Genomic DNA, 20,616 nt, shown 5'->3' with positions numbered 1-20,616 from the left:
TGGAAATATGCAAATGAAAGGTCCAGACACACCCAATCATAAAGATAAGTATTCCATTGAGTTTCTCATGCTCTGAAACCATGAAATAGACACCACGTTTTTATTTCTAGCCCATCTGGTTCAAAAGTTATTGCCAAAGCTATTTTCTGATAATATTGAGGCGGCCATATTGGATTTCCAGCAGCAAGGTGACCGGGTTGTCCATATAGGTTGTGATCCTACTGGGTCATAGATATTATTTCTGGTGGCCAACCTTTTATGGCAGGGCAAATGCAGCATACCCCCCTTTGCCCCCTGGGTATAAGTTTTTACTCTACTGGATGTCGGCCATCTTGAATTTCGGAGTCAAAACGAGGTCTTACAATTAAAATTGTGTCAGAATTGGAATCCTCATGGTTGACTTGTATGGAAAAGTGCCTTCATACATGATTCTAGGTCATTCAGATCAAAAGTTAATTTTTAGAGATGGCGCCGGGCGCCATTTTGAATTTGGCTGTCTAGCAAAAAATGCCGGGATTTTTGGGAGGGACCTGGGGGCTAAATCTTTTCTAAAGGGTCCATAGAGGTCAAATGAATCGTCAAAACGTACTTGCCAAAGGATGGTCACAGAACCTCACTTTCGGACCCTACTATAAGCCCCACCATTTATCTTTTGAAAATTCTCCTAAAACAGCATGCTTACACTAAAATGCTTATATATCCAGACTTATAAGGGCTACTGGCATAAACTGGTACCTGAAGAAAGCTAAGACTTGGGGGATTCCAATGTTGGTGTCCAACACTGTACAGTTATTACCAAATTGCTGTAGTATTCCTGCAAACACTGAAGAAATGTCATTTTTGTATCCTCGCCTATACAAAGATTACAGTTAGAGCAGCGGTGTCAAACTCGCGGCCCGCGGGCGTTTTGCGGCCCACGGAAAGGTCCGTGGCGGCCCAGGAAATACTTTTAAAAATAGTAAATTGATACTACATCTAACAGACCGAGTCGCATTTTGCACTCACTTGCTGTGCGTGGCCAAGCAGCTCTCCCCCACACGCTGCTACTTGGCTGAGTACCTCTGATGGCCCTGCCATTGTCTCCCCAGCTGTGGAATGTTGTGGCTGATTGGCTCGTTAAGAGTCTATTCAACTACTAGTCGAGTAGTAATGGCTATAGGCTACTCTTTGATCCTCACACAGGAGTCAGCACAGCACGGACATGTATTCTCTCTCTCTCTCTCTCTCTCTCTCTCTCTCTCTCTCTCTCTCTCTCTCTCTCTCTCTCCCTCTCTCTCTCTCTCCCACTCTCACTCTCACTCTCACACACACACACACACACACACACACACACACACAAACGTAGTGCAGTGTTATGAAAACTGAGTTTGTTCAAGCAAAGAGATGTCAGGTGTCTGGGAGCAGCAAGTGATTTAGATTAATTTTCATGCTGGCTACACCATGTAAATTTGATATTTTTGAAAATATAATAATGGTAATAGCCTAGGTAGTTTAAATGTATCAAAGCTGCTTCTTTTATTTCTCAGGAGCTTGCCCAGTGAAATCCTCATCAGTATTAATTGAACTCAGAGCGTATTTAAATTCAATCTGGGAAAGCATCTGTGTCATTTTAAGATTTATTTGGCTATTCAAAAATAGCAGATATACAAGCTCATAGTGCGGCACTATGAGCTTGTAGATCTGCTATTTTTGTAAATGTAAATAATTAAAGTAGCTAATCTTCATAAAACATTTTTTAAAGTGATATACTGTAGATAGCAGTGACTGAGATGTAGTGGAGTAGAAAGTTCTGGAAATTGGAAATACTCTAGTAAAGTAAAACTACATCAAATCTGTACTTAGGTACAGTACTTGAGTAAATGTAATTAGTTACTTTACACCACTGTTCTATAAATGTAATTATTTAACCACCCACACACATTACCAGGTATTGTTTAACTTCAAATTTAATTATTCTACTTAAAATGGTTTATAATAATTATAATAATAATAATAATAATAAGGGTAATTATTATTATTATTATTATTACCCGTATTATTATTATTATTGTTGTTACAAATTGCATTGTTTGTTTTCTGAGACAAGACAACAGATTGAAAAACAATGCTGTATAACTGAATGCGTGTGAGCGCGCATGTGCATCCGCAACTGGTTCCTGCCCACCTCAAGTCACCATTTGACCAATCTTGCCCGGACACCAAAATGAGTTTGACACCCCTGAGTTAGACAGTCAAAAACACCCTGTTACTCTCATGGTTGCACCCCAGCTATATTCCTACTTTCTTCCCCCATAAGTGCAGATGTTCTGTGCAAAGTTTCATGTCAGTAGAATAAAGAATGTGGGTTTAGCACCTGTTTTTTTGGAAAGAGGTCCTGGCGCTGGCGGCCATGTTGAATTTCTCAATTTTGAGGCCTTAATTGACATTTTTGCGCTGGGTATACAGCAGATTTGGATTCAGCACCCCTTAATACCCCTAGAAATGTTGTATACCAAAAATAAACACGAAATGCCTTCGGGGTTATGCTTCTCTGAAAATTGACCCTGTCTATTTCTGTTCCCGAGAGAACAAGAAAGAAAGAAAGAAAGAGTGGAGACGTGGAGGATAAGAGTGGAGGATAAAAAGTCCTTTGGGCTCTAAGGGCTCCTCTCTGTTGATAGAACAGTTCCGTCTGAGGAGGGAGCCATTTCTGTCAGGTGGGGTATTAATTAACTCATTAAGACCTGAGTTAGGATTCTACAAAATGTCTTCTAAATCCAGTTTTTGGGGAAAAAAACCTATAGACTTAGAGAAAAATAGAGAAAAGACATAGAAAAACCTATAAAAACCTATACATAGATGTTTCAGTGGTTCTCAAACTTTTTCATGTCAAGGACCCCAAAATGTATTTGGCCGCGGACCCCCATCTCAAAATGTTTTGTTCCAGGGACCCCCACCAGAAGCAAAGATTTGAAGTTAGAAATGTACGCTTTAAAAATATATATATTGAAAGATTTGCACACATTTTCACGATTTTTCAAAAAAAAGCTCATTGCGCGACACCGAGTGCTTGTAGATCTGCTATTTTTGAGCAGCCAAATAAATCTAAAATGACACAGACACGTTCCCGGTCTTAATGGGTTAATTGATAACATAGTCGGGGTGAGGGGGGGGTTCAGGACTATGCAAATGTGAGCTGGGGGGACACTCGGCTATAATACAGGCCCCGCGAGAAAGGAGACAAAAGGGGGGCCAGCCACCCAAAAAAACGTCCACACCCACACCCCACACACACACCCGCACCCGCACCCGCACACCCACACCCACACACACACACACACACACACACACACACACCCACACACCCACACCCACGCACCCGCACACGCACACGCACACGCACACACACACACACACACACATTTCATATGCACAGTCCATGCGAGGGTCAGCGCGGCGGGGGGCGCCGCGATAGGAAACGACGAGGCCGGATAATAGCCCCCCCCCAAGAAAACAAGCTCATTAAGAGAGATTATCAGCCTCCATTGCCTGCTTCCTCCTCCATTCTTTATTCAATGCATGGTAAAGTGGGGGGATGCATTGGGGTGGTGTTTGGGGAGGGGGTGGGAGAGGGCTGTTTTATTTTTCTACTTTTGAAGGCTTGTATCTGCTGCCCCCGTTATTATTATCAGTGGTGGAAAAAGTACTCACATTTTTCTCACACTCACAAGTATCAATACTGCAATGTAGAAATACTCTATTACAAGTAAAAGTCCAGAATTCAAAATGTACATTTCAAAGTTTTCAAACGTATAAAAAAATCTTTTGAAAATAGCAGATCTACAAGCTCACAATGCGTCGCTGAACTTGTAGATCGGCTATTTTCAAATGGCCGAAATGTATATAGGGTTGAAGTGGTTAATGTATGTTATGTAATAATAATCAATCTACAAAGTAACTAGTAACTAAAGTTTTTCAAATGATGGTAGCTGAGAGAGTAAAATCCGAGATGTAGTGGAGTAGAAGTAAAAGTATTTGTAATTGGAAATACTCAAGTAAAGTACAAATAACTCAAAAGTATGATACCTAAGAAAATGTACTTAGTTACTTTCCACCACTGATTGTTATTTTGTTTAAAGCGTTCACTTTTTTTCCATCCTCTAGTGTTGCCTGAAATGTCACCTCTGTTATTGAGCTCTGGTCTTTCCCGCCACGTTGTTAGTGGGGGGGCTCTTAATGACATGCTAAGTTTAGAGCGGTGACAATGACACGCTGGACTCGGGCCAGAGGAATCTCTCCTGACAGAGTCCATTGTATAGGGCGAAGTAGCTGATGGTGTCGCTTTGCCAAAAAGCACCGATTTCAGTCGGCGAGCGCCGCCGCCATTATTACCACATACACACAAATACCACACATACACACAAATACCACACACTCACACAAATACCATATGCATAAAAAAATGGGGAAAAATCACACACACACGCACGCACGCACGCACGCACGCACGCACGCACGCACACACACGCACACACACACAAAATAGCACATACATTTGGCCGCGTGTGCGCGTGCCGTGCATGTGTGCTCCAAAAATAGCAGATCTTGCATCGTGATGCATTGTGAGCTGGTAGATCGGTTATTTTTCACTAATTCAATTTCTCTTTTGGTTCTCGAGCTGAGAAAGTTTGGGGGGAAACAACTAGTCCAGAGGTAGATGGAATGTTGGCCTCCCTGTGGTACAGATGAACTGATTCATCTTGGATGTGGTCGAAAGAGAGAGAGAGAGAGAGAGGGATGATCTCGGCTTGTTTGTTTCCACCCAGCCTCCCCTCATGTGTGATGACTCAGAACCGTTTTTTTTTTTACAAATCGTCCGCCTCCTCCTCCGACAAATTAGCGCCTCTCTCGTCTCCCTCGCTCCGCACGCTCCCGAGGATTTCGAAGGAATCACGTCCGGCGCTCCGCGGTAGGGCACGGTGGAAAAAGGAAGCAGGTTTGGCTGTTATTGTGCTCTCAGGAATGCCATTCACAGGGTGAATCATCCAATGGCATGTCCTCCTCACCTCGCTTTTTGGTTGTAATCAGCACCACATTAAACGCCAAGGCTGGCCTGAGTCACGCCGGGAAGTCCGGAGATGTTGGAGAGATTTATGGAACGCAGACGTTTTGCAGTTGTCTTTAAGGAAGCTTCTGGAAATACAAAAAAAAAATGTTGTGTTCTTGTATTCTTACCCCAGAGTCATGTTAACATCGGTGGTTTGAAGTAATGCCTGATTCATTCTTGGTTGGTGTTGGCACACACTGCAGAATATAACCAGTCACTTCCCTGGGGTGAATGGGACATTTATTTCTATGAGCTAAACATATCAGTATAAACAAACAGCCTATAGGTCTAAGCATCTCAAAATTCACCCACTTCCTTCCGTGTTTGTGATTTTAGCTCCTGTGACGTGTTTGTGAGCTTGTAGATCTGCTATTTTTGGTGCGCAACATATACAGCCTAGTAGTGCTCACACTGAGCACTGTAACTAACTATAACTCTAAAAATATAGTTTTGAAAATCAAAAGTCAAGTGGATGGCAGAGTAAACACTAACTATAAAAAAATAAATACAATGGTAAACGATATAGTTATCTTTATAGTTATAGTTATAGCACTTAGTGTGAATGTCGCTTTAACCCATTAAGACCTGGAACTGTGTCATTTTTAGATTTGAGCTGAAAAGCATTATTTTACACTTTGGGCTATTCAAAAATAGCAGATATACAAGCTCATAGCGCGGCACTCGGTGCCGCGCTATGAGCTTGTATATGAGCTTGTATATGAGCTTGTATATCTGAGCTTGTATATGAGCTTGTATATCTGCTATGCTTTAAAAATATATATATTCAGAAGATTTGCACACATTTTCACGATTTTTCAAAAATAGCAGAGCTTGTAGATCTGCTATTTTTGAAAAATCGTGAAAATGTGTGCAAATCTTCTGAATATATATATTTTTAAAGTGAACATTTTTAACTCAAATCTTTGCTTCTGGGGGTCCCTGGAACAAAATATTTTGATGGTTTTCCGCGGCCAAATACATATACATTTGGGGGTCCTTGACATGAAAAAGATTGAGAACCACTGATATAGAAACATACGTTTTTTCAGAAAACTGTTGAGATTTAGGAGACATGTAGAATCGGCTTCAGGTCTCAATGGGTTAAGAAGCCTCTCTCTGTGTCTCTCTCTCTCTCTCTCTCTCTCTCTCGCTGTCTCTCTCTCTGTATCTCTCTGTCTCTCTCTGCCTGTCTATCTATCTGTCTCCTATCTTCTCACTCTCCTTTCCTCTCTTCTCCTCCTCCCCGAGCACAGCTTAACACGGGCGCTTCAGTGACTTTCTCCCTAAGCTGTTCATCCGATCGCATCAGCCGTCAGTCCTGCGTTCAGGTCAGACAACCACAGAGACACAGCGAGACGAAGCCAATGCTCTTGAGCCAGCCTCGCCTCACAACGTGAGCTTGTAGATCGGCTATTTTCAATAGCCGATAAAATAGGATTAAGGGCGTTTATGTATGTTTTATAATGTAATAATTTATATCTGCAAAGTAACTAGTAACTAAAGTTTTCGAATAATTGTAGTACAATATTTGCCTCTGAGATGTAGTGGAGTAGAAGCAAAAGTATTGGAAATTGGAAATACTCAAGTAAAGTACAAATACCTCAAAATTGTACTTAAGTAAGGTACTTGAGTACATGTACTTAGTTACTTTCCACCACTGAACTTGCATTACTTAGACTGACAACGCGTGCTATAGAGACTATTTCGCTATTTAGCATTTTGGAACCTTGGGACGCACGGGAAAAAAAAGTTAGAAAATGTGTGGAATGGAATGATTGCTGTTCCTCGAACCCTGTGTGTGTTGAGGTCGGCGCTGTAAACATTATTGCTGCTCCGCCGTGTAGCTCTTTCCAAACCTTGTTTTGACTCCGCTCCATTAGCGGTGAGAACGCCACCGTCATGCCAGCAGCACCCCTCCCGAAAAAATGATGTTTACCTTCCACTGTTAAATGGTTCAGCAGCACGGCAGCAAGCATACTTCAGGTGGGTGGTGCTAGCTGCAGCTATTAGCGCTACCGTGCTGCAGCTATAGCGCTACCGTGCTAAAACAAGGTCCACAAGCTTTGCGTGGTCGTAACCTCGTATGTCCCAATCCACCGTTCCTTTTTTATTGTTATGTTTACATTTTAAAAGAATCCCCACGCATGGCTAATAAGCCTCGTATGCCTCAATACATTATAATTGCCCTCTTATTTTGCTCAAGGGGTACAACGGCCGTCACAAGTTGATGATGTCATTTGTCCATGTGTGGTCCAGCTCTATGGAATGTATGGAATTCATGTGATTATACAAATTTGTTTTGATGCTGATATCAACCTTTATAGGAAGTATTACGTTTAAGCTTTTTAGCACATGCATTCCATACATTCCATTGGGCTGGACCACACATGGACAAATGATATCATCAACTTGCGACAGGCCCCTTTAGTCAAAGATGAACTATTTCTAAAATAGATACAATATTTAAGAAAATATTTAAGGTTTCTATTTATTTTCCTTTTAGATATAGAGGGCAATTATAATGAATTAAGACATATAAGAATATCAGGGGGAAAAAAGCTAATCTACAAGCTCACAACGCTGTGAGTTTGTAGATCTGCTATTGTATTTTTACTGTTTGCACGACAATCTTGTATGATAAAGAAGGGCATTCATTTGCGGGAAGGTTTTCTGCCCCGACAGTGATGATGTATTAGGACACAAGACCAGGGTTGCCAGATCTGCTGATTATAATTTCCCGCAAGATTTTATTTGAAAATAGCCAAACTACAAGCTCACAACGCGTCGCATCGCGACGCGTTGTGAACTTGTAGATCTGCTATTTTCAAATGGCTGATGTATATGTTAAAGTGCTCACGTGGCCTTTAGTCGCTTCTTTTGGGCTGGTTTTCCTAGACCTGGTTGCTTGTTTCTCTCACAGAATCTGGCAACACTGCACAAGACCCTGATTTATAGCACCAGAGAGAGAGAGAGAGAGAGAGCGAGAGAGAGAGAGAGAGAGAGAGAGAGCGAGAGAGAGAGAGAGAGAGAGAAGCTTATTTTTTTGGCGTTTTCAGTTTTTTTGGCCGTTGTTCAACTTTCCAGCGTTTTTTAATTAATGTACCAGATTAATGTGTATACTGTTTGCATCACACGCCACCCAGGGAGGAGAGAGAGAGAGAGAGAGAGAGAGCAGGAGGGCCTGACTGCAGGGTGCAGCCAGGGGCCTGAGAGCAGACTGTTAGACCGGGCAGGGGCCACGAGGAGGAGAAGGATGCCATTACAGGGGAGGGAGGGAGGGAGGGAGGAAAGAGAGAGAGAGAGAGAGAGAGAGAGAGAGAGAGAGAGAGAGAGAGAGAGAGAGCGATGGGTGGGTTTGGGGGTGTGGGAGGGGGGGGGGGGGGGGGCACACAGGCAGGCAAGGGAAGGAGAAAGGCCCATTGAAAGGAGGGTCTGGATGAAGAGGCTGTACAAGGACAAGGCCGGGGCCAAACCCATGCAGCCCCGCTTGCTCGCAGGGAGCTTTCCATCACTAACCCTCCATGCCACTGTTTATCCTCCAACATGAATATCAATGAGAGGGGTGGGGGGGGGGGTTCCCGTACGCACGCACCAGCCGCCTGGCCCCCCGAGTGAGTGCGTACCCTCCCCCCCTCCCTCCCCCCCTCCCTGCACGCGCAGCGCCCCTTGTTCTCCGACCAACAGACCTGTCTTGTCTGGAGTGTGGAGGAGCATCAGGCTGGCCCGGCCCCGCTGTCCGCCACTCAGCCAAGACCCCCCCCCCCACACACACATACACACACACCCCCCCACCTCCAAACCCCTACGTCTGTGCCTCCTCTGTTCGGGCCGTGTGTGTGTGCGCGCGCGTGTGTGTGTGTATGTGTATGTGCGTGTGTGTGTGTGTGTGTGCGTGTGTGTGTGTGTGTGTGTGTCTGTCTGTGTCCACTGTGTCTGTGTCAGGGGGCCACGCACATGTTCATGGCGTGGTCGGCGCTTCAAGAAATAGTGACGCCCGATTCATACTCGGACGGTGTCGCGCATAGAAAATAGGCGATCTGTAAGCTCGCGCTGCAGTGCCCTGCGACGTGCCGCGAGCTTACAGATCGTCTATTTTCGGTCGATCAGGCGTAAGTCCATGTATGCCTTTGTCCCTCCCTCCCCCCCCCCCCCCCTCCTCCGTCGGCAGAAAGCCGCACTTTACACAGCCGTGATGTAATGCCGAGCTCTTTCTTCTTGGCTCGAGGTGTAGCCTTTTAATAAATCGCCCCCTCCTGGCGGGAGGCCCAGCTGCTAACACAGGGGTGTATAATAAGTTCATTTATTTGTCAACACTGAAGCCCCTGCGAGATGAGAAAGCGTCTGTCTGCATGGCCGGCTGCTGCTGCTGCAGCGATGTGGGGCTCAGAGCTATCAAAGGGGGAAGACGGGGCGAAAAGGGGACAGAAACCTCCTCGGGGAGTTTGAATATGGCAATATGTTAATGAGCAGGCTGCCCCCCCCGCCCCCCCATCCCACACACACACACACACACACACACACACACACACACACTCCACACCCGCCCGCTCCTCAAGGCCCATAGGTGGCCCAGGAACAGAGGAATACTTGTGAAGGGAGTGAGGGGTCGATGGAGCGAGAATCTTTTCTTCCGTAAGGACCCTGGACGCCGACTTGAGAGCGATGTGCAGCAGAGCGATGTCACCCCCTCCCTCCCCGCCCCCCCCGCCCCACACCCCTTTTCTTCTGGTCGCCTTGTCGCCGTATCGTGGATTCCTCCTCCTCCCCTGTCTGTCCCTCTCATCTAGCCCTCTTTGTCCAGCCTGTCTGCCTCAATTGGTATCAGCAGTGAGGGGGCACTGTGTCTCTCTCAATGGGAGGGAGACGAGGTGATGGCTGGGGACAATGGCAGTGCCTTCCCTCTGGCGGGGCCCTGCCACTCTATTAATATGCTAACAGATAGGAGGGCTGCCAAGGGAGGCCACTGTCCTGTCCCGCTGTAAAGATAAACCACTGTCCCACTGTAGAGTTAAACCACTGCCCCACTGTAAAGATAAACCACTGTCTCACTGTAAAGATAAACCACTGTCTCACTGTAAAGATAAACCACTGTCCCACTGTAAAGATTAACCACTGTCTCACTGTAAAGATAAACCACTGTCCCACTGTAAAGATAAACCACTGTCCCACTGTAAAGATAAACCACTGTCTCACAGTAAAGATAAACCACTGTCTCACAGTAAAGATAAACCACTGTCTCACTGTAAAGATAAACCACTGTCCCACTGTAAAGATAAACCACTGTCTCACTGTAAAGATAAACCACTGTCTCACAGTAAAGATAAACCACTGTCTCACTGTAAAGATAAACCACTGTCCCACTGTAAAGATTAACCCGGCCCACTGTAAAGATAAATCACTGTCCCACTGTAAAGATAAACCACTGCCCCACGGTTACATGGCGCCTTTCCGACGTTAACGAACCCTATACCTAACCCTAACCCTAACCTTAACCGCACGCGGAAGCCACTAGTCGGAGTGGCGAGATGTCGGAATGGAAGGCGGTTACCTGCCCCACTGTAAAGATGAACCACTGTAAAGATGAACCACTGTAAAGATAAACCACTGTCCCACTGTAAAGATAAACCACTGTCTCACAGTAAACATAAACCACTGTCCCACTGTAAAGATAAACCACTGTCCCACTGTAAAGATAAACCACTGTCCCACTGTAAAGATAAACCACTGTCCCACTGTAAAGATAAACCACTGTCCCACTGTAAAGATAAACCACTGCCCCACTGTAAAGATAAACCACTGTAAAGATAAACCACTTTCTCACTGTAAAGATAAACCACTGCCCCACTGTAAAGATAAACCACTGTAAAGATAAACCACTTTCTCACTGTAAAGATAAACCACTGTCCCACTGTAAAGATAAACCACTGTCCCACTGTAAAGATAAACCACTATAAAGATAAATCACTGTCTCACTGCAAATATAAACCACTGTAAAGATAAACCACTGTCTCACTGCAAATATAAACCACTGTAAAGATAAACCACTTTCTCACTGTAAAGATAAACCACTGTCCCACTGTAAAGATAAACCACTGTCCCACTGTAAAGATAAACCACTATAAAGATAAACCACTGTCCCACTGTACAGATAAACCACTGTCCCACTGTAAAGGTAAACCACTGTCCCACTGTAAAGTTAAACCACTGTCCCACTGTACAGATAAACCACTGTCCCACTGTAAAGGTAAACCACTGTAGCCTAAAGATAAACCACTGTCCCACTGTACAGATAAGCCACTGTCCCACTGTAAAGATAAACCACTGTCCCACTGTAAAGATAAACCACTGTAAAGATAAACCACTGTAAAGATAAACCACTGTAAAGATAAACCACTGTAAAGATAAACCACTGTCTCGCTGTAAAGATAAACCACTGTAAAGATAAACCACTGTCTCACAGTAAAGATAAACCACTGTCCCACTGTAAAGATAAACCACTGGCCCACAGTGACATGTGTGCCATCACTCATTGAGCCATCCAGACAGGCCATGCGGCACCCAGGGAAGAAAGGTATGGCTGAACAAGACATAGGAAGAGAAAAGAGAAAGGACTGTGTGTGTGTGTGTGTGTGTGTGCGTGTGTGCGTGTGTGCGTGTGTGCGTGTGTGTGTGTGTGTGTGCGCGTGTGCGTGTGCGTGTGCGTGTGTGTTCACCCCCCCTTCTCTCTCCCTCCCTCCCTCCCTCCCTCGCTCTCTCTCTCTGTCTCTGTCTCTGTCTCTCTCTCTGTGTCTCTCTCTCTGTGTCTCTCTCTCCATGCCAGTCCAGTCAGTGCGTTGCAGCCAGGCTGCTGGCCCGTACACAAGCTGTCTCATTTGCATTATGAATGACAGTGAGGGGGGGGGGGGGGGGGGGGCTAACAAGGTTATTGGTCTTTGAGACGTGCGTCTGTGTGACCACACGTGGAAAAAAGGGACCTACAGCAGTGAGAGTCCTGGCAGAGGCACTGAGACTCTTTATTCTACCCCCCCCCCCCCCCCCCATACCCCACACACACCCCCACACCCCACCCCTTTTCCTAGCGCTGTGGGGCTAGTTTTTTTTTTCTCGTTCTTTTTTTTCTTAGTGAGCGCACGATTTACTGGGGAGATGGTAGAGAAGTGGGGCGGAGCTGTGTGCGTGTGCGTGTGTTTTTATCACTATACTTGTGAGGACCCAATGTCCCCCAAAAGTATAGTAGAATAACTTGAAATAGACATTGTGTCAGTGTGTGTGTGTGTGTGTGTGTGTGTGTGTGTGTGTGTGTGTGTGTGTGTGTGTGTGTGTGTGTGTGTGTGTGTGTGTGTGTGTGTGTGTGTGTGTGTGTGTGTGTGTGTGTGTGTGTGTCTGTGTGTGTGCGCGTGTGTGTGTGTGTGTGTGTGTGCGTGTGTGTGTGTGTGTGCACACGTGTGTCCAGCTCCTTTACAAGCCAAGTGAACCCTCATTATGCGAGGCCCTCTGCTGGTCATAAAGTGAGCTGCGTTCAGACCCAGCCGCTATTTAGACAGATTGTTTTATTAGCCGACTGCTATAGATTACTAAACCATGTTGTCGTGGAGAGACATTATTATCTCTGTGTTCACATAGCGTTGAAACTCAGCGACTGAAATGTTTGAGAACCACTGATATAGTTTACAACCTGGGCTAGTGGTGGGAAAAAAACGTTCACTTCAGTGAACGAACGATTTCGCGGCGTGAACATGAACGGATCATTACCGTGAACTTCACGGTAATGATCGGTTCAAATGATTCGTTCATGTCTGGAGAAAAAACAACTTAACCGCACCGCTGTCTGTCCGTCGCAAGAACAGCGACGGACAGACAGTCCTGTGTACGGGGGGAGGGGACGGGGACGGGGACGGAGGGGGCATGAACGAAAGCGTGAACGGAACAGCTTCTGGAAGTGAACGAGTTCGTTCGCGTTCACGACAATTAACTAGTTCTTATGAACGCATCGATCACGAACGACCCATCATCACTAATCTGGGGCATGAACTCAAGTCCCTCCTCTTCCCTCTTTCATTTACAGATTTCAACTTCGCCATGTACCCCCCCTCCATGATCGCCACGGGAAGCGTCGGAGCGGCCATTTGCGGCCTACAGCTGGACTCGGCTGACCAATCACAGTGGGGCGACAGCCTGACCGACCTGCTGGCTAAAATCACAAACACGGAAGTGGTGAGTGACTAGGAGTCCCTCAGGGCTCCATGCCAATGTCTTTTCTGTTTTCTGTGCATTTACTGAAGTACTGTACTTAAGTAGACTTTTGAGGTATTTGTACTTTACTTGAGTATTTCCAATGGTCAGTACCTCTACTCCACTACATCTCAGAGGCAAATATTGCACTTTTACTCCACTACAATTATTTGAAAACTTTAGTTACTAGTTACTTTTCAGATATGAATTATGATATTATGAAGCATACAGCATTAACCACTGTTGACCTATTTTATACCTAGGCTATTTGAAAATAGCCGATCTACAAGCTCACAACGTGTCACACCGCGACGCGTTGTGAGCTTGTAGATCGGCTATTTTCAAACATTGTAGTACTTTTACTTTTCGTACTTTAAGTATATTTTGATGCCAATACTTTTGCACTTTTACTCAAGCAAAATTCTGAACACAGGCCTATTACTTGTAGCAGAGTATTTTTACGTTGTGGTATTGCTACTTTTACTTAAGTAAAAATATCTGAGTACTTCTTCCACCACTGCTAGTTCACAGCGATTCTATAACAGACAGACAGAGGTTCCCTGAATGATCGTGTAGACCCCTTAAAGGAGAGATCCGCACATGTTAAGTGTTATCTTTGATGTGTCGCTAATCACTCACCAACATTGAAAGGGACGTTGAGTTATTTCAGAGATTCCCCCCAGTCTGGCGAGCCCCTCCGCAGACCTTGCTTGTTTCTTCCATAGAACCTGCCGTCTATGGAAGAAACAAGCAACCTGCGTCCTCTCGTTCTGCACGAATGGTGGCTCGTTCGCGACATTCAGTGCATGTTTGAGTATCATGACACTCAACAATGAGCAGGAGTAGAGAAACAAATAACTTTGCATCGGTTATATTAGGCGAATTTCAGCCTTCCACGCGCATCCCATTAAGCCAACGGAGGGGCTCGCCAGACTGGACGAAGGGGAATCTCTGAAATAACTCAACGTCCCTTTCAATGTTGGTGAGTGATTAGTGACACATCAAAGAGAACACTTAACATGTCCGGATCTCTCCTTTAACAGACGACGTCACACTGATAACAACCAGTATGCGTGCAACCAGTATGCGCCCAATGAAACCCATTCTGTCAGGTCTCGCTAGGACGCGCCTCACCAGCCAACACACAAGAGGGGGTCGGGGTGTGCTGAAACCAGCGCACCCCGAAACAACAGGTTGGGAATCGATTGCGTGAAACAATCACCTGTGCGTCCAGTCTCAATGTTACTAAACAAATAATCGGTCTATAGATAGATGGTTAGGCCATATTTGGTGCTTTGTTTTTCTGCAACTGAAATTGACAGTGAAACACGTTGTGTGGTCCTCTAGCTTTATTTTGAGTCAGATATAGGAGTAAATACGGTTCCCTCTAGAGTGTAAACTGTGGGACTATTTCTCTTGGGTTTCGGTGCTCGCTTGGCGCTGCTGTGTGAAGCGGCGCAGTGCCTTGCAGTAATGTTAGGATTCAAGTCTTAACCCCTTCAATCCCGGGAACGCCTCGCTGTCGTTTTTTGGATTTCTTCGGCTATTCAAAACTAGCAGATCTACAAGCTCACAGCTTGTAGATCTGCTAGTTCAAACTTTTTTTTTATGTTTTTGGCCGCCGATCCCCATCAAAAAAATACGTTCCCCCCCAGAAGCAAAGATTTTAGTTAAAAAAAAGTTGTTTAAAAAAAATACATGTATTCAAAGATTTGCACAAACGTTCAAGATCTTTCAAAAAATAGCAGATCCACAAGCTCGTAGCGCTACGAGCTTGTAGATCTGCTATTTTTGAATAGCCAAAGCATACAAATATTGGTTATCGCTAAAAAAAAATCTTAAAATGCCACAGATGCGTTCCCGGGTGGAAGGGGTTAACCCGGGCAGCGCTGCATTCTTTGGATGATGTGCTGCTCTCACTGCTCAGCCAGAGAAAGCTCTCATCCCTGTAATTACAACTGATAGACACACGTTTGGAGGCTGTCTGTCATCGTTCAAACACCTCTGTCCTCAGAATGCTCCCTGTTTAGAGCTCTATGGTATGAGCTTGTCTTTGTCTCTGGGCAACAGAACAACTTGTTTTTTAACTCATTAAGACCTGGAACGCATCTGTGGCACTTTTGGATTTGAGCTAAAAAAAAAGCATTATTTTACACTTTGGGCTAATCAAAAATAGCAGATCTACAAGCTCGTAGCGCGGCACAGAGTGCCGCGCTACGAGCTTGTAGATCTGCTATTTTAGAAAAATCGTGAAAACTTGTGCAAACCTTTTAATATATATATATTTTTAAAGTGAATATTTGTAACTCAAATCTTTGCTTCTGGGGGGTCCCTGGAACATATATTATGAGATGTGGGTCGGCCGGCCAAATACATATCATTTTGGGGGTCCTTTGGCTTGACATGAAAAAGTTTGAGAACCACTGATATAGAAACATAAGTTTTTCAGAAAACTGTTTTAGAAGACAAACAGTAAGTAAGAATCGGCCTCAGGTCTTAATGGGTTAATTCATGGAAAAGTCATCTGACATCGGTTTGATTGATTGATTGAATAGTTTATAGGCAGTTTGCAAAAAACAAAAGCACAGGAACGTACAGTTCAATGCAAGGTCTGTTAACCCATTAAGACCTGAATGTCTGCCTATTAAGACATGGTCTAAGAGCTCAAAGGTTCCTCACAGAACTTTGACAAAAAAAAAAGGTTCTCTATAACTATTTGAGGAACATGAAGAATCATTCACTATAGATCAAACGGTTCTTTAGTCGTTGATGGTTCTTTGTGGAACCATATAGCCTTTTAGAGAGCCGTTTGAGAGCCATTATTTTTCCTGTGTGCACCTATAAGCCAGTCAGGAATGGTTCCTCGGGGGAATGAGGGCCCCCTTCGTATAAAGAAGCCTCTTAATCCCAGCCATGGGCTGAGAGAGCGTATATAGCTCGACTCTGTCGCTGACAGGAATGCTGGCCAGGCCCAGGGCCGCGGTGTGACGGCTCTGCCGGGTACAAAGCGAGCGTCGCAGCGCTGGGGGAGAGAGAGAGAGTTTCAGTCCAAACACAGGCAACGGCCTGGGCTGACTCTGACACGCCTGGCTTCCATCAGCGAGATGTGAGCGGACTGGAGCGTGGAGGTGGAGTGGGTTTCACGCAGGGCTGCTGCCGGAGCCGTGCGACTTCAAATCAATATCGCCGTTTATGTCAAACTTTTAGCCTCCATTACGATTAACCCGTTGAAGCCGGGAACGCATCTATGTCACTCACTCTGGATTTCTTTGGGCTGTTAAAAAAAATATTAGATATACAAGCTCATAGCATTGTAGATCTGCTCTTTTTTTGAAAAATCGTGAAAATTATATATTTTTTAAAGCAAACATTTGTAACTCAAGTCTTTGCTTCGGGAGGTCCCTGGAACAACATATTTTGCAAATGTTCGCTTTGAAAAAAGATGCATTCAAAGATTTGCACAAATGTTCACGATTTAAAAAAAATAGCATATCTACAAGCTCGGTGCCGCGCTATGAGCTTGTAGATCTGCTATTTTCGAATAGCCAAAGTATAAAATAATCTAAATTGACTTAGTAAGCGTTCCCGGATTGAATGGGTTAATGAGTGATTACGATCTTCTTTTTTTCCCACCCCCTTTTCGCCCCAATTTAGTCGTTATGCCAATGAATTCCTCCTCTACACTCTTTTGTGTGGGTTTCACACAGCTGTTGTATCCATACTGACTCACCTGCCAGTGAGGAGCCCCCACCGGGAGGACGTAGAGCGTAGAGCGAACACAATCGGCCCCCGTGTTCAGGGGAGGGAAGCCGGGCTGGGACGGGTGATATTGGCACTGTGCGTAATACTATACTAGTTGAGGGGCGGCACCTGTCAGCAGGGAGTGTTGAGCGGGAGGAGTAGGGCGAAGGCTCTAGTCTACGTCCTCCCGGTGGGGGCTCCTCACTGGCAGGTGAGTCGGGTAGGATGCAATTGATTCCTCCCCACACGCATTTGTGAGGAATCAATTGACATAACGACTACATTGGGCAGAGAAAGGGGTAAAAGACAAAAACAAAACCAAACAGACGGAGGACGAGACGTCATTCAGAAAGCTGTTGACGTGTAATCTCTCAAGAACAGATTCTGCGTTTGAATCTGTCGGTAGCCGTGTTGACAACCCGTGCGCATTGGTTACAAGTGGGCTTGCTATCAGATCAGGAAGCAGGCCGCGCTTTACCCAATCAAATGTAGTGGGCGGGATTTACGTGTGTGCCGTTCCTTCTCCACTAGAAACAAGCCGAAACTCATTAAACAATAGCGTCCTCGAAGCCGACAAGACCACGGAAAGTTAGTAACATTTTAAATTGCTCTTTCATCATAGAAACAAGTGGGCTTATAACCAAAACGATCCATGTTCTTTGGGAGAATTGGTGTTAGTGTTCCGCTGAGAAATATTGTTAGTGGGAATGAAAACATAGTCGCACCACCGGAAGTGAAAGGCCGAAGGCAGACCAAAAACCCTGGTTTCCTTGCGCACGGGTGCTTCGTTGAGCTCCTCCCAGAGCCAAGTGAATAAGTAAAAAACAGCAGAGGGCACTGTTTTTCCGCTCTTCTCCTCCCATACGACCCATAATGCATCGCTTGCTGGAAAAGCGCGCGGCGGCTCCCTCCGGTGCGAGGAGGCGTGTGAAGCCGCGCTCAGCGCGGCGGAGGAAAAACAAATAGCCCCGGCCCGGCCCGGCCCGGCCCGGGGCTAGCACAGGGCCTCAGTGTGTCAGGGCCCGGGGCCGGGGTCTTATAGACGAGAGGGAATTAACCCCCTTCGCATTCCTGCAGTCAGACAAGCCGTGGCTCTCAGTTAGAACGCGGTAGGGCAAAGCGAGAGGCCACCCTCTCTCTCTCTCCTGACTGCTACATGTATGTATGTATGTATGAGGGACTCCAGTATGTGATGCTGACAGGCCGGGGGCCGAAAAAGAATCGAGCCGAGGATATTTTTCCCGCGTGGAAAAGGTTCAACTTTAAAGGGATAGTTCACCCCCAAAATGACTTTTTTTCCCCTGTCGATTTAGTCACCCAATGGAGACTTGAATGCATGGATATGTTTTTGTTTTTGTAGCATACCTAAGCCAATATTTTGATGACCGGCGGCAGCGGTTCCGGTCTCCTTTGTGTCTCTTACCGGAACCGCTGCCTATACCGGTCCGCTGTTCATCCAATTATTGGCTTAGGAATGCGACAAAAACTAAAAAATATCGATGTATTCAAGTCTCCATGGGGTGACTATTCGATAGAAAAAAAGGTTCATTGTTTGGGTGAACTATCCCTTTAAATAAGGGCTCACACTAGACTAATGTGCCTTGTTCCCGTCATGTAACTGAACATAGAGACATCCATGACACTCTTCCTCATGCGTGACAGAAATGCAGCTTTCATTGTGCGCGGACTCTCGGGCGATAAACCAAATCGCCTGAAGCGCTCCTGACTCTGTTCAAGCACCGCTTTTACCGAAACAAACCGAGCTCCTATTCATGGATGCTTGTTATATGTGTCACCGCAACACTTACCCCACCTTCGTCTTTTTCCACTTTTAAATACGTCAATTCAGCGTCTTACTGCTGGTCACCTCAACCTCAATTATCTGTTTTGTGTGTGTGTGTGTGTGTGTGTGTGTGTGTGTGTGTGTGTGTAGTCGTCAGGGCCGCCGGTGGGAGCCAGCCAAGTTGTGAAACTAGACGAGCGGCATATATTTGGTTTTGGCCCGGCGATGCTTGGGGGGGCTTGGCAAGAGAGAGAGAGAGAGAGAGAGAGAGAGAGAGAGAGAGAGAGAGAGGAGGCAGGCAAGGCTATACAGCTAGGAGATCTAGGGCTATGTCGTTTAGCCGCAGCCAGCTAACCAGGCAAAACTTGTGTGAAGTCAAAAGAGGAGGGGGGACTTCTTGCCAACCTCTGCAGCTGCTGTTGGCTGCCAACAGCAGCCTCATGGCCCCTACACTCCCCCTGGCACCCCCGCTGGCATGTGTGGTATCCAGAAGCTGTGGTTTTTCCAGTGGAAACATGATAGGGCCAAAGTCGCCATTCCAGCCCGTCCCCCCCACCCCCCCCTGGAGGATTTGTGTACAAGCCTCACACATACATTACACCTGGTGTGGTGACTTACAGTAAAGGGGTAGTTCAACCCCAAAAATTACCCTTTTTTTTTAACATGGACTTTTTCATTACTTTTTCAAATTCATGGAGATTGTTTTGTTTTTGTCGCGTTCCTGAGCCATTAATCCAATATTTTCACTAATTGAAGTCCGTAGGAGACCAATCTTAGCAAGAGAAAAAACATATTTAAAACATTCCATTTGAACCTGGGTCATCAGTATAGGCTCACAGGCCCAACACTGTGAGAGTTGTTTTTGGAGTTTATATCATTTTTATATAGTTTTGCCTTGGTTCTCCTACTGCTGCGGTGTCATCAAATATTGGATTATCGGCTCAGGAATGGGACAAAAACAAAAGGAATCTCCAGGAATTCAAGACTTCGTGGAGGTGAAGAACCCCTTTAATCAATTAAGACCGGGAACGCGTCTCTTTGACTATTCAAAAATAGCAGATCTACAAGCTCGTAGCGTGGCGTGCTATGAGCTTGTAGATCCGCTATTTTACGGAAAAATCTTGGAAAACGTGCGCAAATCTTTGAACGTATATATATGTTTTAAAGTGACATTCTTTTACTCAGATCTGTGCTTCTGTTGATCCTTGGAACAAAATATTTTGAGATGGGGTCCGTGGCCAAATACATATCATTTTTAGATATGTATTTGGCCCGTGGACCCCCATCTCAAAATATTTTGTTCCAGGGACCCCCAGAAGCAAAGATTTGAGTTACAAATGTTCACTTAAAAAAAAAAATATATATATATATATATATATATATACATATTCAAAGCTTTGCAATCATTTTCACGATTTTTCGAAAAATACAAGCTCATAGCGCATCCGTCCCGGTTCATTCGGGAAAGGCTGTACGACGGAGCACGTCTGGACGCCGGCGGTGCCAAGCGGCGTTGGTTAAAGGAATGGCACCGGGGAGAGCGAGAATGAGAACGGTTTGTTTCCAGGTCGTTTTTTTTTTTTTTTTGTGCAAATGAGGGGAGATTTTGAGGGGGTTTGTGATTCTTGCGAGTGATACAGGACTTCTCTGTCGTGCCGGTAAACATGTGTACTTTTCCAAATACCTTGGGAGTGACGTTGGAATTTTGTTAGCCTGCTGCGGTAGGGACGTCGAGCCAGCTAAGAATCACAGGCTGTAATAGAGGCTCGAACCT

General features: G+C 45.4%; 1 protein-coding gene across 1 annotated transcript in view; it reads left to right on the top strand.

The window, feature by feature from the left end:
• ccnd2a (cyclin D2, a) overlaps positions 1–20,616 on the top strand; it is a 53,323-nt gene that overhangs the window by 24,629 nt on the left and 8,078 nt on the right. The window contains 1 exon segment of the mRNA XM_084061093.1: positions 13,152–13,300. Coding sequence (XP_083917219.1) covers positions 13,152–13,300 — 149 coding nt within the window.

The sequence above is a fragment of the Gymnoscopelus microlampas genome (assembly GCF_963454915.1).
Source record: "Gymnoscopelus microlampas genome assembly, chromosome: 6".
Lineage (NCBI taxonomy): Eukaryota > Metazoa > Chordata > Actinopteri > Myctophiformes > Myctophidae > Gymnoscopelus > Gymnoscopelus microlampas.
The sequence above is the reverse complement of the archived record's forward strand: the minus strand, read 5'-3'. Positions and strand labels throughout refer to the sequence as shown.